The sequence below is a fragment of the Pteropus medius genome, unplaced genomic scaffold, assembly GCF_902729225.1.
Source record: "Pteropus medius unplaced genomic scaffold, Ma_sr-lr_union100, whole genome shotgun sequence".
Lineage (NCBI taxonomy): Eukaryota > Metazoa > Chordata > Mammalia > Chiroptera > Pteropodidae > Pteropus > Pteropus medius.
Genome location: NW_024344240.1, coordinates 7,332,324 through 7,351,919, shown reverse-complemented (window position 1 = coordinate 7,351,919; position 19,596 = coordinate 7,332,324). Strand labels below are relative to the sequence as shown.

The following is a 19,596-nucleotide window of genomic DNA, read 5'->3' as shown; positions in this document are numbered from 1 at the left end:
TTGAGATAACTGTGCTTTGGGAAATAGCTTCCTATTTGTGTTTTCTGTAATGTGTTTTTATTTTGTTTTATTACATCAAACATTCTTGCTCTAAAACGTTTATTTCATCTTCAACCTGGTGAGATAGATAGGATGCCAATTTTGCAAATGAGGATATGAAGATCACAGGTCATCATATAGAACTTTTACCCAAGTTCATATACATAGTAAGTAGCGGGACCAGGACAGAAATCAAAATATTTTGATCAAAGTCCACTTGTCGCATGTCCTTGTTTGAGTCCTGCTGTTAGCCGCTATATGACTGGCTTATGCACTGTGGTGTTCCAGGAATTTTGACCCCTTTAATTACTTTAATAATTGAAAAAAAATTTTGTGAAAATAATAACAGAAACACATACAGCTGAAGATAAGATCAATTGATACATGTATGTCTTTTTATCTACCTACATCACTCTATTTAATTATTGTGTTGTCTACTAACCAACTATCTACTCTAGGAATTTTCAACCTTAGCACTATTGACATTTGGGGCTAAATAATTCTTTGTTGTGGAGGGTATGCAGTGTGCATTGTAGAATGTTTAGCAACATACCTGGCTTGTAGATACTAGTAGCATCTTCCCTCTCTTCCCAGATGTGACTAACAAAAATTTCTCCAGATGCTGCCACATATCTCCTGGGGGAGAGGGACAAAATTTCATTCGTTGAAAACCACTGTTGTGACTCTTTATTGCTTAAACAAGCAAACAAGCAAAAACAACTTAGATTCATTGTTTTATTTATTTTTTATTTTTTTTATTTTGAGGCATTATGACTTTGAAGGTAAATGGAGCTCATTCAGAGCCCTCACCACAAAGATTTTTCAGTGGAGTTAATAGGATTTTGCTGGCTTAAGTAAAATGATTGACTCTCTCATTGATGGGTACTTCTGAAGATGAATAAATAGTGCTGCATCAGAAACCAGAGACTTCTTGTGAATTTTCATAGAGAATTTAGAGTAGAGGAAGAGCTTATTGGAATTTTAGGTAGAATGACCTTGTAAAAACCATATACTTCATGGGGAAGGCTTTAAGTCCAGAATCTAGAAGACTCCCATTCACCTGTTTATGATTCTCATTTATCTGAAACAATTACTGGATTCCATCTGAAATTATTCTTATTGTATCCTAATCTTTGCATTATCCCTAAGCCCCACAAAATTTAGTCTGCATTAATTTGTTTATTGATATGCTGCTTTAATATAGTCCTCTATATTTAAAGTATTTTGGGTCTATACTTCACAGAGAATCAATAAAATCTGGATGGTAGAGACAGTTTCTTCCTTTTTTTGCAACTTGCCTCTTAGGCTAGTGGGAAGGTGATTGCTTGGTCTCTGCACCACTTACCCTAAATGCCTTGGCAGTTAGAACTAATGCATTTTGGGTTATAAGGTTGTTTACCCTTAGCTCCAGTGTGGATGTGACTGCAGCCTCACTGGGATGGTGAACACATGCAGCAGTCTGAGTGACCATCTGTCTAAATTTTTATTTGCATACCAATAATGAAGGCACAGTTCAAGAGTACCTCATTACCCTCCCGTCTGTACTTTTGATTAGTAATTCTTCCAGAAAGTATAGACAGCCTCTTACAGTTGTCTGTTTTGGGGGAACTGTTGCTGGAAAAGAGGAGATAGAGGAGACTAGAGAGAGTCTGATTCATCTCTTTCTCATCTCTGAAGTTAGAGGAACACTTTGGAGTGCTAGAGGTGTGGAGCCAGAGGGAACATGAAATTCATTTTATAGGTGATACAGTAAAACCTGTATAGGTAAAATGAGCCCATAACAGATCACACAGTGAGTGGAGGCAGAACCAGGGCTATGAATTTTCTCCTTCCTAGCCTAACGAATACCTTTTTATACAGCAGTGTTCCATGTATCATCTCTGTTGGTTCTATTTTACCTCCCTTATTCCAGTTTCCACATTTCCTACTGTGGTCCTGGTAGCGCTGAGGCTTTTTCATGGATTGTGGGTCCAGAGCCTGTTTCTTGGTGGAATTCATCTTAACTTTCTTTCATTTTCTCTGCCTTACCCCGTGACTTGCCTTGCAACACTCCTTCCGCTTTCAAAATCTCTCAGTCCTCAGGTATTAAGGCATCTAAAACTTTCTTTGGATTACATACATATAATTGCATTTGTTGTTCCTAATTTTCCATTGGATAAGTACTTCTTCTTTTGAGGCCTCAGTTTTCTTTTTGCAAAATAGAGTGTGGGCCTAGTTGGTTTCTAAAAACCTCATATGATTGGATGTTTGTTTTGGCTTGCTGGGACATTGTTTTCCACGTAGGCTATCCGAAATATTTTTGTGGGTTGAAGAGTTGGGGCGTGATGGCGTTCCGTTTCCATCTTTTAGCCAAAGAGGAAAGAAGTGATGTTTCAGAAAGTAAAGAAGGAGAAAAAAATCTATTTCTTATGAAATGAGAAAGGGAAATGAGAACAGATTGAAAATGGGGAGAGGAGGTATGATAAAATAAAAGTCTTATATAGTGAAAGGATGGTGTCTTTAACGGTATTTTAAAAATGGGTCATTAATGTTCCCCAAAGCCATCTTTGCTTTGTTCCTTTATCTACCTACTGATATACCTACCTACCTGTGCATTCATTCATCTATCCATCCATCTCACACGCCATATTCTATTTTGCTGGCCCATAAGAAAGAAAATAGCTTGGAAAAGAAAATGACCTAGAGCACGGGTCCCTGACACCCAGGCTGTGGCCTGGTTTTGGTCTGTGGCCTGGGGTGAACCAGGCCACACATTCGGAGGTGAGTGGTGGGTTAGCAAGCAAAGCTTCATCTGTATCTGCAGCCACTCCCCAGCACTAGCATAACCACCTCAGCTCCACCTCAGATCATCAGGCATTAGATTCTCATAGGAGCACTGGTACCTGGTGCCAACAAAAGTTGGGGACCACTGACTTGGATGATCCACAATGCAACCAGGCTTCAGTTTGTCTAGGTGCATGGCTGTGAGGTTGAAATCCTTCTGGCTGTGTGTCCAAGTGTGACCCACATTCCTTCTTTTGTGTCAGTGATCTCCTTCCCAGATGCATGTGTCCGGAGTCAGCCTGGGGGATTGGTGTGGTATTATGCCCCAGCCTACCCAGATGTGGTATGTACCTTTGGTAAGGGACCAGCAGAGAAGAAATGATGCTTAGTTTCAAATGAGATAGTTTCTTTTGTTAAACTCCCAACAACTCCCAGTACAGTGCTGTGAATGTCGTTGAGAGGAGGCCAAGCATTTGTGAGCCACTTCTTGGGATCATCTGCATGCAAGCACTTGAGGGAGCTGAAAACTCCCCAGCACCTTCGATTAAGCTTTTTTCATTTAGGAATTCTGTTTGCTTGTTCTTTTGAGGAGTACATCTCTCTACACAACTTAAGAAGTCACTTATATCTTTTGTCCCAAATTAAGCAAAGTAATAGATATCATAATGCATTCCAGGAAGGGCAATATAAAGATTAAACACCTTCTTTCACTCCTGAAACTTTAGCAACAAGATGGCCCATAATATAGAGCCTCAGCTGTGAAATGTGGATCACTTTTTTTTTTAAATTTATTTATCAGCTATTTCTGTCTCTACAATTTCCAAGTAAGCAACCAAGGCTCTAAGTCTCAAGAGCACTAAGACAACTGAAGTTTCAAAACTCCAAGAAGAGGGTTAAAAATAATTTTATTTGAGCATTGTATGTGATTGTGATTAAGAAGCATATGAATCTTTATGATTGGTCTCTATCTCTTAGTATTCCTAAAATTTTCATCTAATTTCTATAAAAATAAAGCATGAAATAGTCCAGAGAGAGGGAAAATTCCAAGTTTAGTAGAATTATTAATGAATATTTTCGTATATCAATTTGGTGAAGGTTAATATGAGTTGTTTATACAATTCATATAAAGTTTTGCACTTTTCTCATCTTGTCTTCATAACAGCCATGTGAGATCGTCATAATTCTTATTTTAAGGATGGAAAAAGCTGATACTCAAAGTGGTTAAGTGAATTTCTTATGATCGAACAGTTGTAAAATAAAAGATCTAGATTTCGGTCCCAGGTTTTCTGATTCCATATCCAGTATTCTTTTCATGGCCTCTTGCCTGGAGCAGGTAAGAAAATAATCAGGCACTAATGAATAGGTATACTCATTCAGTTTAATTACCTGTATTGACAAGTACTCATTTTACTTATTTATTTAATCATTCATTCAACAAACAACCTAAGCCTTGTGAAAGCTTGTGGAAGTACCAAGATGAGTAGGCCATGTGGCTTCTATCAAGTCAATCAAGTATTATGTTAAGTCCTAGTCATGAAATGAATAGGTTGCCATAGGTCACAAAGTAAAGTCATCTAACCTAGATCAGGGGCTCATAAAAGACTTCTTAGAAGAAGATATGTCTGAGCTATATAATGAAGGAGGAGCATATTCAGCATGGTAGTGAGTCAGATGAAAGATGTTCTAGACAGAAATGGGAGTGTGTATGAAAATTCTGAGATGAGAAGGAATGTGGCCAGGTTGTGGGATTCTGCTGTATGTCTGCTTTGGTGCCAAATATGAACCCAAAATCTCTTTTGGAGTTTCTCCTATAGATTGCTGTAGTTAAAATTAAGAGCTTTGAATCAGTCTGTTTCAAATCTTAAGCCCTCCATTTTCTTATCTATAAAATTATAAGAATTTTACACATTTAACTGGTGATGGTTAAAAGAGATAATTGAGATAAATCACTTAGCATAATACTTGGCAAATAATAATTGCCTAATAAGCAACAACTACTCCTACTAACAACCATCATCAGAATGTGCAATACATTTTAGTAATTCCTCAAGCTCATTATGAATTATGAGTTCTATGAGAAATTGGAAATCACACAATTTGGTCATTGTTTCTTCTAATCGCGGGTGACCATGCAGCATATGAAAAGCAAGACGACCCTAGATTTTGTAGCAAATGTGTAGTTATCTCGAATCGAAGGGGATGTTGTCTGTGAGCTTCCTGTAGTAAAAATAGGACAAGCTGTTTTTCCCTGTGTGTAATTAATCTTCGGTAGCAAATATTGCATTTACAAATTATTTTATAGTTGCTTAGATTTGCTTCTCAACTATTTAGTTACAGAATATTTTTTCTATTTCTAAGAGAGTTGTTTTACCCATTGAGAGGTGACTTTTTCAGCATCACAGCATGAGTCACTGGTGGATCTGGGATTAAACTTAATTTCAAAAAGATTTTTATTGTCCAGCTACAGTCACAGGGGCTGAGGGCATGAGAAAGAAAAAATATCATGTCTGTGCCTCATCTGATTTTGCCTGGGGCCAGTTGGCCACCTCATGTCATCACCTCACTTATGATATACCTCCTTATCAAACCTGACATCAATTCAAACTTTAAGCATCATGTACAGTAACATCACCACCTTTGCTGCTAAAAATACTAAGCATGAAATCTTTTCCTATGTCATACATAGAACAGCCTCTAACATTTTTTTTTTATTTCTCTTTCTGAAAAAGCTATAAGCCCTCTGGGTATTTGTTCATGGTGTTAAATGCCCGTTCATAGTTAAAATTAATAATTTAAAGATCAAAAATCTCTCAATAGTTATAGAAAATCCAGATTAAAGGAATTCGCATGTGTAGACCCACAGATCTGGGTTCTGTTTGTACAAATTCCCATGTAATAGATTTCCTCTCATCTCTCTCCCCTCTGCTTTGCCAGTGGTGAGATACCAGACTGATGTCCACACTGGGCAATCGAAGCAAGAAGAAATGGAGTCTGAGGTTTCCCTGTCTCTCTACGGAGAGAGCAGAGACTTTGGTCTTAGACTCCTGTGCAAATCCAGCATGCCAGTAAGATTTCAAAGAGGACAAGTGAGTCTGCACAAATAATTTTCCCACGTTCTTAGCCATCTCTCTGAAAGTGGCTATGTATGATTGAAATTGAAAGGTGCTTGACACCCTTTACGTTTTCATTATAGAACATCTTTTAACAAAGTTTCCTGACCCAACTTCCTAATGTGATTTGTTTTAAAAGTCGTTCTTGAAAGAAACATGGGACACACTATACTAGCAATGAATGACAGAATGAAGAAAAAGACACTAAAAATTAGTGATCATGTGAGAAAAAGAAAAAAAAAATGAGCCAAGATAGTATCAGGGAAAAATACATATGAACATGCTCTTTGGAGACTGACAGGTACAAAGCAGAGTTCTAAAAGGTTGGCTCAGAGAAAGGCCAGTGTAGTATAATTCACTATACTAACACAACAGCCTTTCTTTAAAACATCTTGAATGGAGCTAACTATATTATTTTCACACATTAAAGTCCTTTACTATTCCCTTTTGTCCTTTATATGTAAGCATGAATCCTTCTATATGTTAGATGTCTGAGGAGTTGTGGTGACATATGTAATTAATCCAATTAGATTTTAATGTTATTTTGTTGTATTTAGAAAGAAAGTACTATTGCGGGGGAGGGTCTAGAATTAAGAGTATAGATTGGGTAACACAAGGGTATATATACATATTTTTAAAAAGGCTCCCAAACCAGTTTGAGAGTGCTGTTTCCCAAACTTTTTGTATTTGTAGCTCATGAAATATTTTGAAATACCAGATCTTAAAGCTCACCTAAGGCTTTTATTTGTTACTGAAGATTACACTGAAGCTTTCATCAGAATGATTAGGGGAGCTAGATTTGCTTTAGATGAGGGATAAAAACATAATTAAGCCTAATTTTTTCAAGTCATGAATGAATTATTTGAGCAGAGACAAAGATACTATGATATTATTATTAATATTACACCAAGTGACCAGAAGTTATCCACTGAGGAATCCCTCTAGTTTTCCATTGGTCTCAGACTCTTTCACCCTACCACTTTGTGATAAAAAATAAAGGCCCCATCTCTTCTGGCCTCCTGCTAGTTTGTTGTCAGCATGCAGCATTGAAGTGAAGTTACATGCTATGATTTCACAACTCATCTTTATGATTAATTGTCTGCAGTTCTTCATTGTAGCATTTACCAAAGAGGGGGGAGGGGACATTATATGTTGAAATTCAAATTAGGTAAGAGTATAATTGCCACCAGTGTATAAATAAGAGTATAAATGTAGGTTTAGTGGCATTTTTTAAAGTTTAAAATCAGAGATAGGAAAGTGCTTTTCTTCCCTGGTTCATTTTAGATTTAACATTTTGTTATTTTCCTCAATGCATGGAATGTAAAGGAAATGCTGAATGATTTTAAAAGTTTTGCACTTGAGAACCTATGGCAACAATCTTTTCATTTATTACTAGAATGATTTCACACCAGCCACAGCTCATTTCATTACCCACTGATTGATCTGGTTGTTGCCAGTTTCCCTGCAAACTGTCCAGGGGTGTAATTGGAAGGCAAACAACATACATCATAGGCCTAGTTTAATTCTATCTTCTCAATTAAAGTTTCTTTAAGAAAGCTGAATTACACAATCTTTCTAGATCTTGAGGTATCGTAGTTTGGATTTGCTCTAAAGCAGACCGCAAGACAAAGACTGAGGTACAGGTAATTTATCTGGGATGTGATCCAGTCAGGACATTTGAAGTGAAGCAGTGGGGAAAGTGAGGCTAGAGAGGGAGAAAAGCCAATATAGGGACATTAACAAGAGCTGGTTACTACTGGAACTATTTTTTGCTAGGAACCTTCAGAGAAACCCTGTGAACACCCCTCAAAATTGTCCCACAAGGGGAAGCCCTCAGGCAAAGAAGCAGTGAGACATAAGGAACTGAGAAAGGAAGTTGTCACCATGCCTAAACCATCTACTAAAGCAGCAGATGAACCCAGAAATGGAGCTAGATGACAGGGGGTGGACATTAACTGTGTCTACTACATTAGGTGATGTGTATCATGAAATGTCCCTTGTAAAGACACATCTGAGAACATGCACGATCACAATTTGATTGACAGAAATATCATCATTATACAAGTAATGGTTTGGGTTCAGCCTAAACAAGAGATTTTCATCAACAACGTGGAACAGTTGACAGCAGTTGGTGTATCTTGAAACACCAAACTGAAATTTACCCTGGTAACAATTTAGGCAGCTGTTACAACAGTCTATCCCATACAGGAAATATCAGCAATACTGAATTTGTATTATTACCACAAAAGAGGGTAACAGTGGCTAATGGTCAACTGTCATTTCTAGGAATGTCTCGGACAAATAAATTCATAATCTTTTTCTCAGGTAACTTTAGGGCAGTTATTCTCAACAACAATCTATGAGGAACTAAAGTGTGAAGGAATTCTTTTTATTCCAACCAGTATGGCTGGAATAAATATAGGTAAAGTAACCAACATCACTCTGGAAGTATCAGTGAGCTTTTGACAACAAAGCGACTCTATTTAGAAATGAAGATTCCAGAATGCTCTTTCATTCATTCCAAGAATGTTCTCTATATTATTTACAGAGGAAAATATAGGAGAGGAGAGAGTTTATTGAAGAAGGAAAAGAAGGAAGGGGGAAAGGGAGGGAGGGGAGAGAAAGAGAAGAAAGGAAGGAAGGAAAACAGGTTGGAAGGAAGGAGAGAAAGAAGGAGAAAATTTGGTATTACAGGCATCAAAGTATATGGGCATTTATGGAAGCTAAACGAGCTGCACATTAGGCCACATGGTTGTCAACCTGACCACCAATACTCTGCATGTGACAGGAGCAGAAATCTAAGCAAAAGGAAAGTCACAAAACGGGAATTCTTTGTAGTAGGGTTTATTTATTTGTTACACTCCATACTACTACACATGGAGAAACTAAAGCTGTAAGAGAGAAAAAAAGCACAGCCAGAAATATATTTTTAATAGGTAAAGAAGTAATTTGCTTATTTTTCTTTCCTTATTACCCTTTTGATGCTAACTGTAGCAACATTATCTCTTTTAAAGTATTGTGCCACTCATGGTGGTCCTTGGACTATTGTTATTACCTGCATTTGTCATTGCTAGATTCAGATTATTTCTGTGGAGTTTTTCTGTCTCTTGCACCAGAATGGTACATTTCAAATAGAAGCAGTGTCGCTTGGAAAACTGCAGAAGGTGCTGTTGCATCGTGAGGCCAGTGACAAATCACAGTGCTGGTATTGTGAAAAGGTCATTGTCAGCAAACCTGGTACTACATCTGAGTCAATCTTCACCTGTGAAAGGTAGTGCTGGTCTCCATGGTACTTCAAAAGAGTGTGTCACAGTGTAGATAATACTGTGTGTGTTTGTGTTTTAGGTGCATGGATTTTTGTCATTTACTCGGTATTCCACATCATGCATCACTCATTGATTGTTTAAGTAAATAATCTATTGCTAAGCATTGTAAGAAAAATTTATCTTGTAATTTCATATTATTTAAATGTGCTATATGTTACAAAAGGACCAAAAAATTAATACTGGAAATTATTATATACATCATGAGAATATTTGTTTAAATATTGGTTTCTTTACATTAATAAAATTGTAGTGATATAACAATTTCATATAGAAATTAAGCAAGGAGCATTTTAGAGAGACTTCTCAGAACAGAACATACAAAAGACAAATATTATATCTAGATAACTTAAATTTTCCCCTGAGCACCATAAGAATAAGTCTAGAAAGCAACTCTCTCCATTTCTGACTTTGCTCTACTGCCAGTGGGCTTGTGCCTTGCTTTCTAGATTCTTGCTGAGTCTCTCAAGAAAATTCCTGGCCTGCTAGCTAGACGCTGATGTTTATTGTCACTTGGTCTCTCAGTCATGGGGAAGAACCATGAATGTGATTGAATAAAAACAGGTTTCTACATGAAAACATGTGGACATGCAGTGAGAAATTTTGGGCTATTTTCTGAAATTTTGAATCTTCAATATTTAGGACTGCCTTATAGCCTTTTTTCCCAAATAAATAATCAACAGAAAATGAAGGAAAAAAATATAGGCAAAAACGGGAGCATTGGAAAATTCAAGGGTACAGATTTGGAGATGCCAAAATAATTGCAACTTCCATTACTAAAAAAAGCGGAGCAAAAAATGAGTCAGTTCAACTAAAAATACTAAACATATGCGACTAAAAACCACAGACACCAGAGATGATTGAAGATGACCGTAGCTAAAAAGGAGCAATGAGAACCACAATAGGCTATTCCTCTTTTTGGCTTTTCTAGTCCTTACATTCAGTCAATTCCTTTTTCAGATGCCTGTTCAATTCATCCCTTCTTTTCTGTTATTACTTCCTCCACCCTAATCAATGTTCTTGTTTTGCTAAACCTTGATTATAGCAATAGTCTTCTAATTGTCTTGATTCTTACTTTCCCAGCCTACCTGCTCACCACTTCCAAGCTAATCATACTCTGTGTGATACTTTCTAGCATCACTCTGACTTTAGCTCATCTTTTCTTCTTAATTTTTTGCTCTATTCTAAATTTTATTTTTAGTATTTTATAGTTTTGCCCTAAAATTTTTCAAGAAAAAATGTGGGAAATATATTGTTTCTAAAACAGTATTTTAATTACATTACCCCTGCTGTCATTCAAAAATCTTCATTAATCTTCATTGCCTACAAAAAACAAAACTTTGTGATCCTTCTGTTCAGTCTTTATACCATCTGACTCCATTTTTCCCTCCAATTTGTTTTTGTAATTGTTCTTTTCTAAGATCTTAATGAAATTAGACCACCTATCATTACCTGAACAATTCTGTCCTGTTTGCTCCTGCCTCTTGGAGAACACCACTCTCCACTCAGGAATGCCCTTCCTTACTCTGTCATAATCCTGTCTGTCCTTTAAGTCCCATTTAAATTCTGCCACTAGCATGAACTATAACTGGCCCAACTGGAAATAATTTCTCTCTTCTTCCAAAGCATACTCAGAACTTAACAAAGAACCGCCCCCCCGACCCCCGCCCCGAGTGACAGGCTGTGGTGAAGAGATTGGGCATTCCTTCCCAGCCCTCCCACCCACAGCACACAGGCATCTCAGGGACTACCGAGCAGCTGCATTTTACTCCCCACATTGAAAGAGTGATAGAGTGATTCATCTAGCTTTTTCTTCTTAGGTTCTGAAGTTCTGATATACTTTGTCACATTAACTCAGTTGATTTCTTTTAAATGTGAAATCTCCTGGGGATAATTTAGATTTATTCATCTCATTGTTCATGCCTCCATATACATACATGCCCCACCACCATTACCCCCATTACCTCCACCCATCACCTCCTGCACCACCTCAGTTCATGTCTATACTGTGCCAACATGGCTTTTTGGAAAGGAAGAGACATAAGTGATAGCTTAATTTAGTTTCAATGGGTTATAACTAAAACATTTTAATTATAAAAGAAGCAACCAAAAGTTATATAACAGAGGTGCACTGAGCATAACAGTAGGTCCTGAAGAAATGGTAGCCAATGCTCATTCACGTGATATTCTGATGAAGAAAGTGAGTTGCAAAAATCCTTCCTTCCTATCTGTAGATACGAAGAGATGAGGCAGATCCTGCTCTTTTACTTCTTAAAGAAACATTAAGAGTAGTGGCACTAGGAATAGAACTCAGTGGGTTCTTTTCTCTTACATAAAAAGTTTACTCTGAAGCCACTCGTAGTTGCTATCAGAGCCTTCTCTGTGCAATGTGAAAGGTCAAGGACAATTTACTGTCTAAGGCAGGTGCCAGTCCAGAAGGCCACTCTAAAGGAAAGGATGCCCGAAGCTAATTGCAGGGCTGGTGGACCTCTTTCCGGACTGCTATCAGACCTGGTTGGGGACCAGGCCAAGATGGGTGCTGGACATGCTCATTATGTGTAATGAGTTCTGGGGTGCAGGCAGCAGAGTGCTCAGGTTTATACATCACAGAGGGGAAAAGGAAGGAAAAATCTCAGTCATGCTCCTTGATGCTTCCTCAGGGGACAATTTAGAGTACAGCTGAATTAAAGCAGAGAGAAAGACCACCGAGTGTCTCTTTTCTAAGTTGAAAGGCGAAGAAATGCTTAGCTGAAATACAAAGCGAAGCTATGGAAAGCAAATGCTTTTGTGCATCACAGATGCTTCCTGAGAGGATTCACATCTCCTTTTCTTTTTTTCCTCTCTTCAATCGAACACCCACATCCTTATGGTTTCATTTTATTCTATAACTGAAGATTTTATTTTTCTGCCTTTTGTACATTTAATATAGATAGAGTATACGCCACTGAGTTTCTGTCATTTATGTGTAAGGTTTGGCTGTTTGAGGTTTGGAGCAAGCACGATTTGTATTTAAATCAGGCAAGCATTCAACTAACTGTGAATTGAAAAGTAACTTTTCTTATTTACTATTTGCGTTAATTTTCTACGACTGCTGTAACAAATTACCGCAGACTTGGTGGCTTAAAACAACAGAAATGTATTCTCTTACAGTTCTGGAAGCCAGAATCCTGCAATCCAAGTACCAGCAAGGCCATGCTCCAACTGAAGTCTCTGGGGAGCCATCTTCCCTTACCATGCTTCTTCTTGAGCATCTGGTGGTTGGGTGGCCGCCCACAGTCTTGGTGTTCTTTGGTATACAGATGCATCTTTTCAATCTCTGCCTGTTATCTGTTTTTCCTTATGTATGTATTACTGTGTTACTTGTCCTCTTCTTACGAGGACACTAGCCATTAGACCAGAGCTCACCCTGCTCCAGTATAACCTCATCTTAATTAATTACATCTGCAAAGAGCCTGTTTCCAAATAAGGTCATACTCCGAGGTTCTGAGTGGATGTGAATTTTGGGGGAACACTGTTTAATTGAGCAATGTATTTGAGTGGATTCCACAGTGTGTTATTCATTGCAAGCTTTATTAACATTAGAGATCTCTAGACTTTTCCATATGTCACCAAACTTGTAGCATTGTGTGTGTAGACCTTTAATAATAAAATCGTTAAAAAGAAGTTAGTATCTATTTTTTAATAGAAACAATTTTATTTATGAATATATTTGCTAATGCACTTGACCCGGGAGGGTTCAGATTCTCAGAGGTTATAGCAAAATTCTTCATCTTGAAGACAAGGAACCTCTCTTGATGTTACCTTCCATGACTCTTGACTGGTTTGGGAATTGACATTGACATGCACTGGTGGGAGCAATCCATTTGAAATAAAGGCCTAGTTAGAGAAATTCTAAATAGAAAGAGGCGTATGGATACAGGAATTGAAAAGTTAAATGCGAATAAATGATATTTTGGAAAACTAACTTGATTTGTCAAGCAGAGCAGCATGAACACCTTTGTCTCCTCAAAACCAAATCATGGTCAGATAAGCGGAAAGACCCTGAGGCACGTTACCCCAGGGAGTGAGGATGAAGTGCTGCATTGTGTTCCTTAGAGTCGATATTGCAGCTAACACTTGCAAAGTATTCCAGCCTCGTTTCTATTCAGAATTCTTTGCATTTTTTTTTTTTAAGAAAGAATCTCCTTTGTGTAAAAATGGAAGAAAAGAAGACCTAAAAAGTCTCCACTATGGATAGAATAGACTATCAGCAAATCGTGGATACTTTTTTTAGGTAGAATGTCACCTGCACGCTAGGTCCACACTCACCTTTTTATATTCTTCAATGCCATCTTACTAATTGTTAAAAAGAGGATCTGTTGCTCCATTAGAATAATTGTGAGCCCTGCAGGCACATGAGGCGAACATTTGAACAGAGGAGGGTAAGAAGGCCTTCCTTACACATTCGGGATTGCACTCTGCAGAAATCATTGCAGCTGATGCCAACCTTGGCCACACGTTGGATCCACGCCAGACCAGGAAGTTGGCGGACCCGGTTCTTCTCTGCTTTCAATGTAGATCTTAGCTGGTTCTATCTAATCTGAGTCTGTCCAACTCCCAATCCTCCTCTGGTGATTGCAGTCTAGTTGCTCTCACAGGTGTATTTCCTGGTAAATTAACAAAAGATGTGTCACCTCTGCCAGGAAGTCTTTCTTGAAGCCTCGGTTTGGACTACCTGCTACTTCCCTATAGTCCTTTACCACAGCACATAACATTAACTCAGCACTTACTATATTCAATTATATTTCCATGTTTATGTCTATGCGACGTCTCCCAGCTCTTAGAAGACTTTCTTCAAGGTCAGGTTGATGTTTTATATTTTTACTTATAATCCCCACCAGGTTTCCTGAAATAGAATATGGTAAAATTAATTGTACATTCAACTGAATCAAAGGGCATATGTTAATCAAGATACCATAAGACCTAAGGGAAATCACATTAAATGAAGCTTTTGGAATAAGAACATGAAATCTAAAATGTTTAAATATGTCTTAATCTCACTAAAACACATATAAACAAAATTATCACTTAACACATATTTTTAAGTATTAATACAATATTAAAGAGTGATTCTTAGAATTAGCACAAGAGTTTTTAAAATGTCTAATGTCCCAGTGGTATAGGTTTTTAAGCAAAACATGGTTTATATGTCTCAGGCTATCTCAGTCTTGAAGAACTGAAGTGACTGGTTGATCAATCACAACGGGGACTTCTCTGCCTTTGCTGTGTGGCAGGGAGGGGTGCATTTTCAATGGTTCCATCTCTGAGACTTCAAGCACCAATAGGGCTGAATCTTATTATGTAAGATATTCTTAAACAGAAGCAAGGCTGATAACCGCCTCTCCCCATTCCATCATTACTGTTCACAAAGCATTTTCCTCACCTGATTCATGTCAGCTCTGGTGGTTATTCCAAGAAAATCACACACGAAGGCCCATGCCCTTAGACAGTCGTCATCAAAGACCTTCAGTGTCCACAGGACAAACCTATAACAGAACATGATAGGTGCTCAGGAAGTATGTGCTAAATTGGTGAATTTCTGAATAAATCATAAACTAAGTCATATACAGAGCAGGATTTAATATGTCATTTATGGAAAGGGTCAGGAACAGCCCTGTTTAAACAGCACCCTTCCTTTGCTTAACTGCAGCTGACAGAGGAACTGTTACACCTGGGCCAGCTCTACATGAACGTGTTAGTTTGTGGGGCCAGGTTTAAATGCATTTACCCCTTCTGCCTTCTATTATTTTTCCTAGACTTCTCTTCCAATTCTCCCCGATAAAGTATGTTTTACTCCCTTCACTAGTCATTCCCCAGGGCCATTAGTACTCTCTTACCTCACATGTCATACTTAGCTCATTTTATTCTTTTCCTGCTAATTGAAATCCTTATTCTTCACTTTTTTCACCCAGCCTTCCAATCTGCTCTCATTTGCAACTATCAGTTCATTCTCTGTATATATGAGTCTGTTTTGGTTTTTCAAGGCCCTGAGTAACATGCTATCCATGCCATGAAGCTGTCTCTGATTACCTAACCAGAAGCGAGCTCATCTTTACTCTCTTAAAATTCTCCAGTGCTTTACTTAGACCTCTGTGTAATATTTACTACATGATGTCAATCACTTTCATTGTTTGTGAACTTGTTTATCTCATGTACTAGATGATAAGCTTCTTAAGGTTAAGGTTTTATACATTTTACTTTATTTCTTTATTTTATTTTGTTGTCCAACATGGTTCCTTCACCAAGTAGGGGCTTGGCTAATATTTAAAGGGAGGAAGGGAGGAAAGGAGGAAGGAAGAAAGGAAAGAAGGAAAGAAGAAGTGGCAGGGGGAGGGACTAATAGAAAACACAATGGAATCACAAGATGGAAAAAACTTTAGAGGTCACCTAATCATTACATGAGTTCCCTCTATAACATTCTCAGATGTGTCATTAAAAGTTGTATATGTATTTATTTATTCTCAAAATAATTTAGCCTATGTACAAATGGTTTTACTTTCCCTTTCTGGGAAATAGGGAGAAATGATAAATAATATAGATAAAAAAGATGTTGAAATTTTGATCAAGTATCAAAATGTAAAATACTATTTTTATAGGGAGAAGAGAATAATAAAAATTATCATGAGACAGTGAGCAATTTACTGATTTTTTTTTCCTGAAAGAGGCCACTATTAATCATTTCTTACTATTCTGAGCATGTATTTGTGCTACTGCAGATTTCTGTTCTCTTCTTTGTCAGTTTGAGCCATTCCTTGGTACAAAAGTGACAAGTAGTGATGGTGGAAAACTGACAGAATGAGGTGCAGAGTTGAGTCTTGCTTATTTTTTTGGAATGGGGGTGGAGACATAGAACCTTCTTACACGCATTTAGTATTTCTTCTGCCATTTTCAGTGTGAATGAGTAGTTGCCATATCTAAAATGTATCTCAGACAAAATCTAACCTATGTCATCTTTTTATGCTCCTTTCCCATCAAAAACAACCCACATATTTTAGGGTGAGGTTATTCAAATACATTCCATGGTCGTTGACTTTAATCTTAAAAGAGTAGAAAAAAATTTTTTTTTGTTTTCGTATTTGTGTTTCCTAGTTAATCTAGAAAATCTGGGGTGATCTGGGGGTGTTTAAGAATGCCTTTTCTGATGTTCTTGGGCAAGCAAGCTCCTCCTACCTACTTTTCATTCCACTCCTTTAATATGGCCATGCTCCTCTGAAGCCACACTGCTCCAACATGGCCATCTGCTCACTGGCTTTGGGGGAATTCTCATGTCCTAAGCAGAAACATGGTTTACAAGCCTCTACACTAGTTCTGGCTAGTTCTCTCAGTTTTTTGTTTGTTTGTTTGTTTGTTTTGGTTTGGTTTGGTTTTTTGTTTTTCTTCATTCACAGCACATTCGGGGTTAGAAATTAAAGGATAGGTGTGCAAGTAGATAGAGGCATATATACAGAAGAAAATATGTATGTGCTGCAGATAATTCTCATCTAGAGCAACTAAAATCTATCCTGTTCTATTCATTAGAAATGTTTCATGAGTAAAGATCTGATGGCACTATTCAACTATATTTTAAAAATTCCATAGAAATTATGAGTTAATAGTCTTAATGATTTTAAGTGTTTAAGAAATCTGAACCTAGAACAATCTAGAGAAAATTATTTTCAAGAGGTGCCCAGTACTCAAAGTGTCTGTAGGTCATAGCACTGTTTTAGTTCAATATTTTCTGAACAAAGAGAAATCATAAAAAAGACTTTCCATAAATGGACTAAACAAAAGTTCATTTTATTTTTTATTTATTTATTTTTTTAATTTCAATTGGTCATTCAATAAACCCTTGTTTGGCTGTAAGGATGAGAAATTTACTAAAGCTAATTTCAAGAAAGGCAACTTTGAAGATGACTCTCACAGAACCCAGTTTTAAGAAATAAAGCTAGACATTGTAAACTAGAAAGTCATCAGAGAGCCAGTAACTCTTTTAGATTTTCAAGGTGTCTCTTCATTGATAATGTAAACTTTTCTCTCTGTAGTCTGGCTTCTTCTGGAAGGCTCTTCTCTCTGATATTTTTACCTTGTAGCTAGCTTTGATTTCCAAAGTGCCAACTGGCCTTACCAACTGTGAAAACTCCATGTGGAGTGCCATGTGACCAGAGTTTTTATATCTCTCAGGTCAAAGTATTAAGAGAGACCATCTGATTGACTAAGCTTGTGTCAGGTGTCCATTTCTGCTCTACTCAACTGAGATGAGAAGAAGGTCCTTTGATACAAATTTTACTGTCCAAGACCTACCTCTTTACAACAAAGCTGAAAAGCAGGGTGGGGGACAGCAATCACTCAAAATATATTTGTTACAACATCAGCTATGTACAAGGTACTGTGTTTGGCAATGAGATAATAATTAGTAACTAGTATTGACCATTCATCACATAACATGATAAATTTATATGTTTAATCCCATGTCCCTATCATATAGGTACTGTTATTATCTATAATTTACGAATGAGAACATCGAGGCTTAGAGAGATTAAGAGCATTGGACATTAACCAGTGGTCAAGCCAGGCAGTTTAACTCCACATCAAATCCAGAGCCTATGTTCTGAAACATAAGGCTGACCTCCTTTGTTCTGGAATATGAAGGAAATAATGGAGATAAAATCGAGCTTCAAAGATGGAATACATAAACCAAAACAAAGCAAGTGTGCATAATTTGGGGCTAAATAAATGCATAAAAGAAAGTCCATGTGTTATTAGATTCCAGAGGAGGAAGAGAAAAAACACTGTGAGTTGAAGTGCTCAGAAGGAAATGAGATCTCTCATAGCTTTTGAAAAATGGAGAAGTGAGTGGTCCTGATCTGATAGCTGAGTAGAACTGTCTGAGCTTACAGGTCCCTTTTACAGCCCACCCCTTAGCATCATCTGGTGACCCCGTGGCCGATGTGGTGGAGGAAGTCCTATGACTCAGTCTCTGAATTCTTCGATATTCTCAGATCCAGCTGAGACTTTCCCCTTTAGTGACCACCACACAGGCCTACTATCCGCCTCCTGTGTCTTTTCTAGCAGCCTCCTGTGCTTTAGCCATGTTGAATCCCATTTCTGTGCCTTTGCCAAATGCTATTTTCTCTCCCTGTGGTGCCCTTCTTGACTTCTTGTTTGCCTGTCAAACATCTACTTTCCAACCTTCAGCTCAAGAATCATCTCTTCGTTGGCATTTGTTTCTTCTCCATTCCTTTGTACTTCTTCATTCTTGCCATTCAGAGTTGGTCAGTCTCTTTTTCTTCTATAACATCTGTAAGTGTTTCTTACATGTCTTTAAAACACATTGTACATTTGTACCTTTACACATCTATTTTCTTCCTTTTTGCTGTCAGCTTCTTCAGCTCAGGTTTCTTTCTCTCTTGCTCTTATATCCCCAGCATTTAGCAAAGTGCCCAGCATACAGAAGGCACTTTCTAAATGTTTATTTAATAAATAGATAGATGGAATGAATGGAAGTATGTGGGATAATTTGAATAACACTAATTTTAGTTATTGTGGTATAATAGTAACATTTATGTACCACTTAATAGTACATAAAATATTTTTACATAACTATTTATTTCAGCTTCACAACAGCTCTGTGAGGCAGGTAATTTAGTCAAGGAAACTAAACTTCAAGAGGGTAATGTCACAAAGCCAGTAAGTGGTAAACTTGGTTTTCTGAGCCTTGGCTTTTTCTGCAACAAGGAGCTTCTAACACAGAAATATGGCTGGTTCAGAAGGAAGTTGCCAGGATAAACTATTACCCACCCTAAGCACATTTTCCAAAGTGGTAATATTTTCACCAAATTTTGGGATAACATGATTGATTCTTTTGGGAGACACTGAGGAAAAGATATTAAAGGAAGCTATGTGAAAACAAGACAGAGGATACATTAAAGATAGAAGATTGTATTAAAAATGGTGGAACTTATTTTTCTGTGCCAAACTTCTTTCAAGCCACTGGTCAGGCTACACTTTCTACCCTGGACCAGGTATTAGGTTCAAATTCTTAGACCTGCTTTTGCCTTTGTTACAACTTGGTTTGGGGTGTGCTTTGCTGAAGGCCCAGTTACAATTACTAGTGTTAGTGGCTGAGGACTGATAAACCTGGGAATTAGATGCTTAGCAGATTTAGCAATTTATGTATTTTATTCTTCAAGCTACAGTTATGATCTCATTCTTACCTAAATGATGAGTACATAGTAGATTGGAATGTGTTTGCCCTAAAGCTGTTTTGCAGAAGCAAGCTTATTGTAAAATGGAGAGAAACAAAAATTAATTTTTCCTCTTTTTTTCTTCTCTTTTTCATCTTT

General features: G+C 37.4%; 1 protein-coding gene across 1 annotated transcript in view; it reads left to right on the top strand.

The window, feature by feature from the left end:
* The window catches only part of RP1 (RP1 axonemal microtubule associated), a 330,366-nt gene that overhangs the window by 207,820 nt on the left and 102,950 nt on the right, over window positions 1-19,596 (top strand). Inside the window, 3 exon segments of the mRNA XM_039868930.1 lie at window positions 4,922-5,052; window positions 5,737-5,867; window positions 9,029-9,183. Of these exon segments, the coding sequence (XP_039724864.1) occupies window positions 4,922-5,052; window positions 5,737-5,867; window positions 9,029-9,183 (417 nt within the window).